Source organism: Carassius carassius, chromosome 35 (genome assembly GCF_963082965.1).
Source record: "Carassius carassius chromosome 35, fCarCar2.1, whole genome shotgun sequence".
In the NCBI taxonomy this organism is placed as follows: Eukaryota; Metazoa; Chordata; class Actinopteri; order Cypriniformes; family Cyprinidae; genus Carassius; species Carassius carassius.
The window spans coordinates 7,646,689-7,659,904 of NC_081789.1; the positions used below are offsets into that span (position 1 = coordinate 7,646,689).

The following is a 13,216-nucleotide window of genomic DNA, read 5'->3' on the forward strand; positions in this document are numbered from 1 at the left end:
GAGGGTGGCAACAACTGCACAATAATCATTTCCCTGAGGCTTTGAAAGTGTCGCACACTTGGCACACACAAACCCGCACAAACCACATATGCGTGCACACAAACACACACAAGAATGTGTTACGTTCTGCTCAACTAAATTAGGTCTAAAGCCAAGCCCTGTGCACAGTGTTTGTTTTCTTTCTGGTGCTATCTTATTCCAGGATTACTAATCAAACAGGCCCTGGGCGATCGCAGGGCCAAACATCTGAGGAAGTGCTTGGCAGCCTTTCAACTCTCCATGCTGGAGCCAATGGATAAGAGACGCCATTATTCATGAAAACACTCCAGACTGTCTGAATCAACTTCCTAGTTTGTTTTTAATGTAAAAACAGCCACCCTTTCACCAAACAAACAGTTAGCGAATATGGCAGCTGATGAGTTGATCCTTTTCTGAATGTCAGCCCTTTAAACAGACAGAATCATTGAGTTCTTTTCACCTGTGCAGTTGCAGTTAACTCAAAAAACAGAGTCCTGACTTGTTTGTCAACTGCTGCTGTTTTTTACGGCACATACAGGTGACATTTATTCACTTAAAATGTCACTGGCTCCCATCAGGGCAACATTCATATGGACATGATTTGTTAAAAAAAAGTAATGTTCTACTGAAACCGTTTCCACCTTGAGGCTCCACCTTTGTCCAGTGCAAATCTTTGCTTTTTTGGCTCTAGTTTATGGTCCCTTTGATTCAAACAGATCCCCATGCTCCATGTGCGCCGATTCGACTCTGTGAGGTCATCTGACCCATCTCAGACTCCAAAGGACACCTGTGCATCAGCTGATGTAGAATGTAGGAGAAGCACATGAATTAAATTTTCAAGTTTTTCCTCCTACACGTCCTGAGACAGCAGGCGCACCTTCCTCCTGCTAAGCACTAGTTTTCTGAGCTCTGCTAAGGAGGGAAGTTTCATTTGGTCTCTATTTTTACTGTATACATTAAGGAAGATGCCAAACACCACTAGAAGACCACCCCAGACGTACCTGTGAAAGAACAAGTGTGTCATTCTCAACAAAACAGAAATATGACATTAATATTACCAACACTCAACGTGACATTAAAAAACTGACCCAATCAAAACCTGATGGATAAAATAAAATCTCATCTTACATTATTTGCTCAGCATTGTTTCATTTGGAAACACACCACAATAAGTTATGAAAGCAGATATTCTGATTCACTTACTGGAAAGTGAAAGGTTTTGAAAAGAACAGAAATGACAACACAATAGTCATGGCTTTCCTTCCCGTAGTCACTGGCGAGATAAAAATAAATAAATAAATAAAAAGGTTAAGTTAGGCCATTAATTCACTTTCTTTTATTCACTAAATTTGAATGACCATCCCAAAAATACTTTCAAAAGAGAGGGCTCATCTTACCTGTGACAGCAACCAGTGCTCCAAACAGCTTTATCAGAGCCAGGACAAATGAAATGCCAAAATATCCCGTCAGTGAAAATAAGAATGCGTAACCGTATGTCGTCACTGGATGCTGAGTGAGTAAAACATTAAAAATACAGTGATTTGCAGGCTCATGTCATGTAAAACTTCTAGTTCCTGATCCTTTGAAATTAATGAGTCTTGTGCTTGTGTAAACATTGTTTAGATTTGTATGCCAGTTTTGTGGTTAGTTTCATTTGGGTCAGTTAATATGAACCAATAAATATGAAAATATTGTTGCTGCAAGGGATGCACCAATTAGAAAATTAGAAAAGCAATTACAACCATGAGTTTTAAAATTTACATTCACATTTATATATATATCATATAACACATAAAAATAAAAAATAAAAAAATTGAACCAAATTCCTCATAGGCCTTATTTCTGCTGTTTATGGGAGATTCAAAATAACTGTAAAATGGTAATTGTTTTGATATTTACAGTGATTAATAAATAAACATGAAGTGTACTGCTATTGTAATAATACCACAGTACAGTAAAAATCAAACATTATATAATGATAATAATAAATATGAGCATTATATTGTAATAACGCCACAGAACAGTAAAAATCAAGCATTCAATAAAACCAATAAATCATTTCATTGTGATATTTATGATTTATAATGATAAAACAATCTTTTTATGTATTGTGATTTTTTATTGTGTTTATAAAAAAAAAGTAGAAATTAGAAATACACTACTATTTTAAAGATACTACTGCACTGTGTATATATATATATATATATATATATATATATATATATATATATATATATAATAAAATCGAACATAAAAATAAATAATAAATAGGCATTTTCTATTACATTTTAGTGGTGGACTATATGACTAAAATTTCACGATAACGATTTGATATATTGATAGGTAAAAATTTATAGCCTGAATGCACTGTAAGTCGCTTTGGATAAAAGCGTCTGCTAAATGCATAAATGTAATTTAATTTAAATTTAATTTTTTATTTAATATATTGTATTTGTCCTGTTTGCTTTGTTGAAAATTAACAAAAATGCTCAACAAATTCAAAACAGGTGGGGAAAAAATATGCCTCTGGATAATGTAAATTGATTATGACTTTCGTGACGGAAGTGAAATTTGTAAAAGAATGTAGTAGAAGTGTAGATTGGATATTACATTTAGTTGTAAATAAACATACCATGTCAGCTTCTGCTCCAGTGTAAAGATGACTTTTGTTGATGTTAATAAAATTGTATTGATAATAAAATAAAATTGGTAGTTTTTGTATTAAAGTAATTGGTTAAATGCAGGTATATGACACAAAAGACAACAAAGATGCATTTAAAACATTGTCATTTAGAAGGTCAAAAATACCCCTGAAAATCAATTCCAGGTGCAAATATCCTTAATGTCTGATTCTAATAGCATTAACTATACATAGCAAACCAATCACAAAAGATTTTATTTACATACAATAGCCTTAAGGGTACATCACCCATATACACCCAGGTAAATTCTAAGAGTCAGAAGAAGGGTGGAAAAACTGCCATGTTTTTGGTGCAAAAATCTAATTACTACGATATGTGGACATTTTATTTTTAATTATTATTCAAAATGAATGTGTATTTTACTGTAAAATATGTGTGTGTTAAAACCCACCTGAGAGCAGAAGGAAACAGCAGGTCCAAGCCCCCCAAAAGACAGCAGCCCCAGCAAAATATACACAAAACCAATAGAATAGGAATATAAAACCTGCAACACATGGACAACGATGAATAATATTCCTGCACACAAGAGAGACAAACCATATTATGATGGGCTTAATTCTAAATAACTTGTACCATCTCTGAATTGGTCCCATTATGAAGTTTCATGGCTTTTTCCTGCACATTTCCAATAGCTGCATCCGCACAGAGGGCCAGAGATATAAAAATTACCCCTAGAAACAAAACAAGAATAACATTCTAAAAGTTTCATTCAATTAAAAATGCAGACAGTAGATTATTCTTAAGACAGCTGAATAGATTTGAGCAAAGTTTGTTTCTCATAGTCAACAGACTGAAGAAGAAGCAGTCCTGTACCCGTTACATTGAAGTTTGGGGCAATCTTGCTGTCTGCCAGTGTAAACCAGATCAGACCCAGACTCATGCAGAGAGCAGCAGACACGTCTGCAACATTGTAGCGTTTCCCTAAAAACACACAACATCAACAAGCTCTATCAAACCAAGAAACTCTGACATGGATCAACTCACACACATCACAAAAGCCGCATAAACATGCATCTGATCTTCTGCTAAGCTGAGGGCCTTATTGTCTGGGTCCTTTGAGTTCTGGCTGCAGGTTTGACACTGGCTGCAGGTTGGCTTTACAAAGATCTTTGAACAAGTTCAATGGGGAAGTGATGTTGAAGAGAGAGATGGAGTTTTGTCTTTTTCTGCTGGACTCTTCAACTCATCACAAGCAAGCATGAGTTTGAGGTTGGACGTGAAAATGCAAAGACTGAGAAAAAAGACGACATAAGAAAGGCCGAAGAGTTTTCTCAAACAGGTAGTAGCCGTGGGGTTGGAGGTGATGCAGCAGGTTGCTGTGCATCACTTTGATTCCATCCAGCTTTGATGGGTTGGCATCTTGAGCGCATCCTCAACCAACGTCCCGCTGATCTTACGCACCAGCCTCGGGGGACGCAAGGTCCATGATGCCAGAGAGACAGAAAAAAATCTAAATATCCCCATAAAAAGAGAGGGTTTCATTCTTTCTTGTTCAGGATATCAAAACTCCAATCCAGTTGTTGCATAAGAAAAGTGAAGAACTCCAAAACAACACTGGCCAATGAAAGGAATAGCATAAGAACAAGGAACTTGTTCACAGAAAATGTAAAACCTTTATTTTACTCACAAATTAGTAAACCTTATTGTGTTGAGTCAACAGAACTTTTAAAGGGGACCATCAAAATAAAGTGTTACCCTATATTTCAAGTTTAGTCTGAAATTTTAGTCATTATTCACTCATAATAACTTCTCTGTTGAAGATTTAAAATCTCCTACTTAATATTTCTGAATAATCATATGCTAACTACTGGCATCATATAGTCGCAGGTGACTTGTAATAATAGTCCAAAACTCATACAAACTCCTTTAATCATACTTCTTTTTTGTCCCTTTTGGAGCTTGATCACTACATTTTCAATGAGCTGTTAAAAATTATCAGTTTGTGTTCCATGGAAGAAACACGTCTGGTGTACACCGATGCACTGATTATAATAAATTATATTTGCTTTTTTATGGAGTACAGTAATTCCTATAGTAAAAACAGTTATATTGTGAAATATCATTACAGTTTCTATATTGGTTTAATTTTAGTATATTTTATACTATATTTAAGTATATTACACTTTTTTTTTGTGATGGCAAAGCTGAATCTTCAGCAAGCATTACTCCATGCTTTAGTGTCACATGATCCTCCAAAAAATTGTTCTGATAAACTGATTTGGTGCTCAAGAAACATTTCTTCTTGTTATTAATGTTTACAACTGTTGTTTTTTGTTTTAAAATGTTTAAATGAACAACATTTGTTTGATATACTTTTTTTATTTTTTACAATATAAATATAGTTAGTCACATTTTCAGTTTGCACTGAATGTGAAGACATCGAAAGACTAATGGTGTGTTCAAGTCATCTCGTATAGATCGTATTTACGAGTTGAATGCACATGAACGCCACCACAATATCGTAAATACCAGTGGGGAGCTCGGGATTTTCTTTAAGCCCTGATCTGTACGAGTGGGGGGCGGAATATACAATACTAAAAGGTATTTAGCTGTGATATTGTCAGGCTTTTCTATTTACAGCGCAGTAAGTTAATCGACGACGCATAATATGATCAAAACAAAGTTGGCAGTGGCTTCATAATTTAATTTAAAACATTAAAAAATGAAGTATACCTAATGCACATTTCTTTCTTTGCTGTATTTTTGTGTTATTAATTAAGAGAAAGTACTCCTCCATCTTGCTCCGACGAAAGTGACTTGAACGCACATGCCGTCGTAAGCACGACCTCCCACCTCATGTGTACGAACTTCCCAGGAGGACTTGAACGCAGCATAACAATCTAGTATATGATCTGATGTACCTTGAATAAAAACTCCTCCGATCATGACAGGAATGAGTTTGCAGCACTTAAATATGACTTGTGTCGGGTAGTTCAAGTATCCTAAAGAAGTGTTGGATAGGCCCATGGTCCCAACTGTTAAAAAAGCGATGATCATGTAGGTTTTGCATGGTATCCTGAAAAAAGAAGAAGCATTCTATTAAGTTTATTTTTTCTTAATTATGTGAATACTAGTTTTATGATAAAACGTGATTGAAAGTTGGTATAACTTTAAAGTTCTGCAATTGCTAATAAATAACATTTTATCCCCCCAAAAATGTTATATAATATATATTTAGTAGAGGTATCAGTAATACTGCAGCTGGTTGCAAAACCCAAAGCTAGTTTTCTATTATAACAAGGTTATTTTTTAATTTATCGACAGCCCCAAAAATTACCTCCTCCTTTTATCCTGAGTAAGCTGCAACTCCACTAAACCAAACAAGGAGTACAATCCAAACTGCACTAAAGTCAGATACCAGCCAAATGGCTTAAATCCCTCCAATGAGAATATCAGCTCCTGAAAACAAAGAGACTCACAAGTTAGCAATTCCACGAAGGAAAACACGAGTTTAGCATCACTGCAGACACAAATATAAAGTAAGTCAACAATCACAAATAGATCGATGGGACAGAATTTCACCTGCAGGTAGCCGTAGATGAGGTAAAAGAGGAAGACGCCGGCCACACAGATGAAGAACTGTGTCGGTGTGTTGAAGCTGTTCAGGTTGATGCCCAGCACTCTGAGCTCCTCCACAGATTTGATATGAGGTGACATGACCTCTGTGGATGAGGGCATGGATATGGAGATGTGCTTCCTCGAGCTGTAATTCCCAAGCCCAAATTTACCACTCATGTCTGCAGGCTCCTGAAATTCAAAACAATTCATCCACAATCTGAAATTACAGATTTTAAATTCGCTGTCTACTATTAAAGTATTTTATAGAATGTGGGTAACCAAATAGATGATGGTAGCCATTAACTTGTACATTTATGTATTTTATTTGTTTCTCATACTCATTCCAACGGCACCCATTGATTTACATCTTGGATGGCCTGAGGGTGAGTAAATTTCATTTTTGCGTTAAGTATTGCTTTAAAGCTGTGCTATAAATGAATAGTGCTAATAAATGTTTGTACTAAAAAATGAAGTGGAAGCTTAGACCAGTAAACAGTATTTAGTACATCATGACTTAGTTTGCATCAACATTTTTTTTTAAATGCAAAGTTTTTTTGCGCATATAAACAATGCAGAGCAAAGCTTTTAATTTTTTTGTTGTTGTTCACCTAAACACAACATAAGCATTTAGATAAGGGACAAATACCCTTATATGAAGTAGTGGTAGCATGACACAACTATTTTATCACATTTAATATACACCTGTTATTGAGTGATGTGTATATACACATATTATAAAATTAATATACCATTGAGCTAAAACATATCCAGAATTCACAGTACACTGAATTATTAAAAAAAAAGAACAATCTTACCCGAATGACCCAGAGAAGATCAGAGTAATTAACAGTTTAATGAGAATCACATTGATGAGTGAGAGTGATGAGTATCTGACATCTGAACGAGTGTATCGCACTGATCTCACAGCCCGATAAACGACGCGTCTCAGCACTGGCACGCATGACAGGCTCGATTTGTGGCTTTAACGTGCAGAATGAGCGTGAGATCAGTGTTTAAAAACAAAATCGCTCTCTCATATGGAATGTAGAAGAGATAAAAACTGTTTGCGGCTAAGCTAAAACATGCTGCTCTGCTCCACTTCCGGGTTTAAAAGCAGTTTTAAGCGTTCGTCTCAAGGTGATACAGACATCCTCACATCGATACAATCGAACGGAACACAAAACAAACCCTTCATCCATAAAGACGTATGTCAACGTGCAAACTATACGATGATTCTAAAGGTTTTTGTGTTTTTCTGTCTCCCGGCACCAGCCAACAGCTTCCGGTGAACTCTGACCTCAAGACACGTCACTGAACACACACGTGTCATTCTGAACATCCAGCACTGACAGATTTGAGGTTATTCTTTCATAAAGAATGAAAAATTATTTATATAGCAATAAATATGAACTTTTTCTTTCTTTCTTTCTTTCTTTCTTTCTTTCTTTCTTTCTTTCTTTCTTTCTTTCTTTCTTTCTTTGGAGAGGGCTGTTTTCTGGCTGAATTGTTACTGTAGATAAGCAAAATATAATAATAATAAAACTACAATGCATTTTTAATTAGGAGTCAAGTCATAAACACACAACCACACATTAACCATGGTTTTATTATAGTTAAACTATGGAAACCATGTTTTTTTATTTATTATTATTATTATTATTATTATTATTATTATTATTATTATTATTTTGGTATATTGATCACCACTTGTATAACCACAGTTTTACTTTACCATGGTTCAACTATTGTATGGTTAGTGTTGCGAAACCATGATTAATTTGTGGTTACCATGATTGAAATATAATAAACCAAGTGTTTTTTTATTTATGTATTTTTTGTAGTAAAACCATGGTTAATTTTCCTAAGGGTGGTGCTGTCTGTACCAGCTGTGCTTATAACCCAGAAAAATTTAGCACACCTTATGAGTGCAAGATTTTATGCATTCCAAATTTCACACTGAATGTAAATTTTCTTCCCTTTTTTTAAAAATTGTACATTAACATTAAGTAATGAAATTCAAGGTAACTGGATGGACATTCGCTAGATGCTAAAGCTAACATTCAACCACAAACAGCATGTTACAACGAGTTCTGTTATCTAGATGCAATTTTATGACCTGGTAGTATATCAAAGCGCTGGTGCACTATCTTTCCCCACACCCAGAGGGATGTAGCCTACTTTCCCATCACCAAAGAAGCACATACTTTTAATGCATAGTATATAAGCATGCAAATCAGGACGTAAAACAAGAAAATCCACTCAGGTAGAAAACATTTGAAGCATTAATTTTCTGAACGATTCTCACCGATCTCTGAAATAAAGATCAGTTTTGTCAATAAAGCAGATGAACAATTGATAATTTCATACCTGCTTTATTTCATGTGTTGGTTTCATTGATTATATATATAGAGAGAGCTACACAACGTGCGTTCTGCTAAAGTTTTCCTGGCTGAACTGTTTAACCTGTTTGTCCAGACTGACAGGAGAGTGCGTTTGGTGTATTTACATCCTAGTTTTGCATGTAGGTGAATGAATGTCATGCAAAAATCAAACAAAGTGATTTTGATCACTGATATCAACAAAAAGCTCAAGCAGTAAACTACATGCTCACTCTCGTCTACAACCCATGATGTGACCGAGCCACAGCCACGGACGGTCCATCTCTGGTGAGGGGTTATGATCCTATCTACCCCTCCCCCCAGTCCGCCCAGCCTCTATTCTGCCCATTCATTTCCTCTGCTTCCCCTATAGATGACAGAGGCCTTTCCATCCACCGCGAGAGGTTAATTCACTCACGGACAGCATTATTTCTTTCCAGCCCCTTCCACAATATAAAAATTCAGAGTGGACAGGCCCATCTCTCATCCGTCTGAGATTTGATTGGAATGCTATTGCCTTCTGTCCCGAGGAGCCCCTGCGCTGGCTTGGCTGCACTTTATGACACTAAATAGCCAGGCTACAATTTTTCCATCTATTCAAAAAAATCTCCTAATAACTCATTCTTCCGGACGAGAGCCCTCACTCTCTGCTCTCTGCCGAGGACAGGCTCGTCCCATTTACGTCCACAGGTCACCAGAATGGAGACCTGGAAATGTCCAGAATTCAATGGGTTAATTAATCTCCGAATTTACTGCCCATTCTCTGCCACCCATTTGCCGAATCATAGTCCCGTGGAGAGGCCTGTGCAATATTTACTGCCCGCTAATAGTATTCAGCAATGCACAGAACCGTCCACATGCATGCCACCCATCTAACTTTACAAGTGATCTCATTTATCAACAATGACGGATTTGTGTAATGACTTTTACTTTTTGCAGCCTTTCACACCAGATCCTTCTAAATAATAAAATGGCTATTTATTGATTATTCAGAAAGGTACATATTCCCATAATGGTCTTGGACCAGATCAAATAACCAGTAATACATAAAACATTGCATGCGGAAGGGAATGCGGTGGCTTTTCAAAGACCAAAATCTGGATCCAATGAGGCCTGTATAGCTCAGCAAATCAGTAGGATCTTCTGGGAAAGTTGAATGGTTGAGTGAATCTGTGCATGGATCTGATTAGAATTCAGATGACCTAATGACTGTTGGGATCATGGATGAGTCTGCAACAAATGTGAGGAGCAAGACATTATTAAGGAAAGCACCAATGTTTTAAAGGAATAGTTCTCCTAATAATTGAAGTCGTCAAATTTATTTGCATAGCACTTTTCACAATACAAACTGTTTCACAGAAGCTTCACAGAAAAGTCCTCTAGTAATCTTTAGCATGTTATAGCTGGGCAATAATATAATATATATGTTATGATGTATACAAGCAATAATGAAGTTAAGATTTGTTGTAAAGCAGATATAATAATGTGAATGCACCATGCAGATAAAGTTGTATAGCTATATATAATGCAAAAATCTGAGCGTTAATGTTTATGCGCCATGTTCTCCTATAATGCATGTACAACAGAATGTGACACTAAATTCAGTGTTTTTTTTTAAATATATTTTATATGTGTGTGTGTGTCTGTGTGTGTTATTAGTATTATCTTATTTTAATATACCTTGTATTATATTATATTATATTATATTATATTATATTATATTATATTATATTATATTATATTATATTATATTATATTATATTATATTATATTATATTATATTATATTATATTATATTATATTACGATAGCAGTAGACATACAAACAAATAAGCAAACAAAGAAAAACAGTCAGAAAAAAAGACCAAATTAAGTGTAGAATCTATATAGTTTGTTTCTTCACAATACAGCTACTAATAAAAGATTTGGAGCATACGGTCAGAGCAGCCGCTCCTCTCCCCGTCTCTAACTCACTTTCCCACATGAAGAGTGAAATCACCTCATACATCTCTGGCCATTCTAACTGTGCCACCTTCAAAATTGAAAATACCAAAGGAGAAATTACACTGGCGCCCCTTTTATGAAATAATCCTCAAATTTATTTGTTATATAACGCTTCTCTTCTCAACAACTGGGGAGAAAGGTCCTTTGCAGCAGGAACCCTTTAATGTTGCCCAATCTCATATTAAATTGGAAGTTTCTTAATAAGCTATTTTGGCTGTGTTATCCAGGGCTAAAGGGCCGTCTCTGTTGTCCTCTTCCTGTGCTTGTCTGAATCCTGCTGCATGACTTTGAAACAGATGGTATCGGCCCAATATTACTTCTCAAAGTGCTCATATCCTCTCTCATGTTGTTTTCTTTGAACTGCTGGGCTTCTACTCTCACTTTTTTCTTTTTTTTTGCAAGCCTCTCTGTCCTTCTCTCTTACTCTTAACTATTTGAGGTCAGCACTCACTCAAATAGGAAAGCTCGGCCGTGTTGATATAGCTCTTCTAAGATGGACTGTATTGACAATGTATATTTGATGTCTTTTTGATCAAAAGAGGAAATGACAGCATATCCTAGACAACAATGAAATACTTTTTCTGAGATGTCTAGATTGACATTTTTCCTGGTGCAATACAGACTATTATGATTTATTCCCCCTCAGTTTAAAGGTACCATAAAAAAAAAAAAAAAAAAAAAAAATATATATATATATATATATATATATATATATATATATATAATTACAACATATTTCTAAAAACATTTTTTTTTATTTAAAAGTGCAATACTGTATGACAGTTTACTGTGCCTGAAAATATTGAGGATCTTAAACCACTAACCTAGTCGCCAAACCACCAGTGAGTGTTCTGAAAGATGCTCTATGTTGTTGTAGTCTCTTGGCACTAAGGGATTCGTGGACATGGATTCATTCACCAAAACACAACGCAATAACATTCTCTCTGCATAGACACCTGTCATATGTCATACGAACCTCTAGAGCTCTGCTGATAACCCCCGTCTTTTCTTTAAGACTTTTAGACGGAACTTAACAAATACTCAACATCAAATGCTCCCCGTTCGGCTGCATCATAAAACAAAATGAAATCCAGCTCGCAGCTTCTGTTGCTGTGAACTGTTTCTTGAGAACAACCAGGAGGGGGAAGCAGACTTCTGCTGAATGCTCAATGCTGCAAAAATAAAGAGCAATTAAAGATGAAATTTGAGATGATGGCAGCCAGGGGAATAATATTCAGAACAAAACTCTTTTAACGTTATTGAATAATATCACATGCAGACATTCCTTTTACCAATGACTTACATGCTTTAATGTGATTTAAATTTAAACGAGCCCCAAAAGACATTAAAAGTTATATTTCAAAAATAATATACAGAATGTTATGTATACCTCACATACTGTAATTTGTGTGTATCTGTTAAAGTTTGATTTATAAAGTACTTCATCTAGTTACCTAAATTAGAAATTTTGAAACTTTTGTTGTCATTGTTTAGATATCAAATGGTTAAATATTTGATAAAATGACTATTATATTAATGATTTATTTTCTTCCTGCACATGCAAAAGTCATAATGCTAGGATTTTGGGAGTGATTGTGGTGCTGCATAATTGCTAAGTATTTTTAGTGCAATGCTAGGATGTTTTTGGCGAGTTGCTTACTAGGTCGAGCCGAAACAGCTGTCTCTAGATATGATTCATGTCGTTTCTCAGTGTACGTTTCAAGGATTTTCCTTTTTCTTTTTTTTTTTTTTTTTTGAACTTCAAGTTGCTTACAAATGTAATATAAGGCAAGCTGCACAGTTTGAGCTATAATTCATATATGTAGCACAAACAGTATGAGGTGACTTTCCTGACATTTTCATCAGTAAGTTCAATATTTGGGAAAAAGTCTGCCTAAGCAAACACTGCTAAATATGTTGAAATTTGTGCGTGTGTTACTTATACTCTTGTACAAACACAATAGTAAGTATCACAATGTTTTTACTCATGCTTATTCTAAAATCAAAATATAATACACTTATCCACAGCCCAGGGATTATCCACACAATGACACATTGTTAAACTGTTCAAAGTGGCAAATGGAAGTTTGTTTAGTTTTGCCCCGGGCCATCTCTGTGTTCCCGGTGACTAGAACGCTCAGCTGTGTGACGTCACGCTGCTTTAATGTGGCTTTGATTGACAGCTTGAGGATTGGCATTTTGGGCTGGAGGGTGTATGGGGGCGGGTCCCCTCAGCTGGCACAGCGGGACCTCAGAGCTTGAAGACGACTGATTTCATGAAAGACACTCTGGATGTCTCCACCTCATAAACATATCAGAATGAATCGTGTGGTCAGGAAGGATATGGGGGGGGGGGGGGGGGGGTGAAATTAAAGAGCTCACTGACAGCACAAAACATGCATATGATGTTTTATGACTTGCCAAAAGAGTTCAGCACCTGTGGTTTACTGGAGTCAGAGCTGCACTTCAATCACCAGTTTTAGCAGGTTTGTCTTGGCATGGACAGGTAGAGACACGGAGAAATAAAGACAGAAAAACAGAGAAAGAAGAAGGAAAG

The 13,216-nt window shown here is 35.8% G+C and overlaps 1 protein-coding gene across 3 annotated transcripts; it reads right to left on the reverse strand.

The window, feature by feature from the left end:
* Nucleotides 1–339: 339 nt before the first annotated feature.
* On the reverse strand, nucleotides 340–7,599 carry LOC132115940 (adenosine 3'-phospho 5'-phosphosulfate transporter 2-like). Of its 3 annotated transcripts, none has more exons than XM_059524378.1 (10): nucleotides 7,467–7,599; nucleotides 6,243–6,467; nucleotides 5,998–6,119; nucleotides 5,582–5,736; nucleotides 3,534–3,641; nucleotides 3,294–3,391; nucleotides 3,112–3,204; nucleotides 1,416–1,527; nucleotides 1,222–1,291; nucleotides 340–1,019 (listed from the first exon to the last, which is right to left on the reverse strand). In XM_059524378.1, the coding sequence occupies exons 2-10, from the start codon at nucleotides 6,453–6,455 to the stop codon at nucleotides 869–871; spliced, it is 1,122 nt and encodes a 373-aa protein (XP_059380361.1). In that variant the 5' UTR covers nucleotides 6,456–6,467; nucleotides 7,467–7,599; the 3' UTR covers nucleotides 340–868. The 3 variants fall into 3 exon arrangements, with proteins under 3 accessions (XP_059380361.1, XP_059380360.1, XP_059380362.1); XM_059524377.1 differs by having other exon boundaries at nucleotides 7,094–7,597; XM_059524379.1 differs by lacking the exon at nucleotides 3,534–3,641 and having other exon boundaries at nucleotides 7,094–7,598.
* Nucleotides 7,600–13,216: the final 5,617 nt, after the last annotated feature.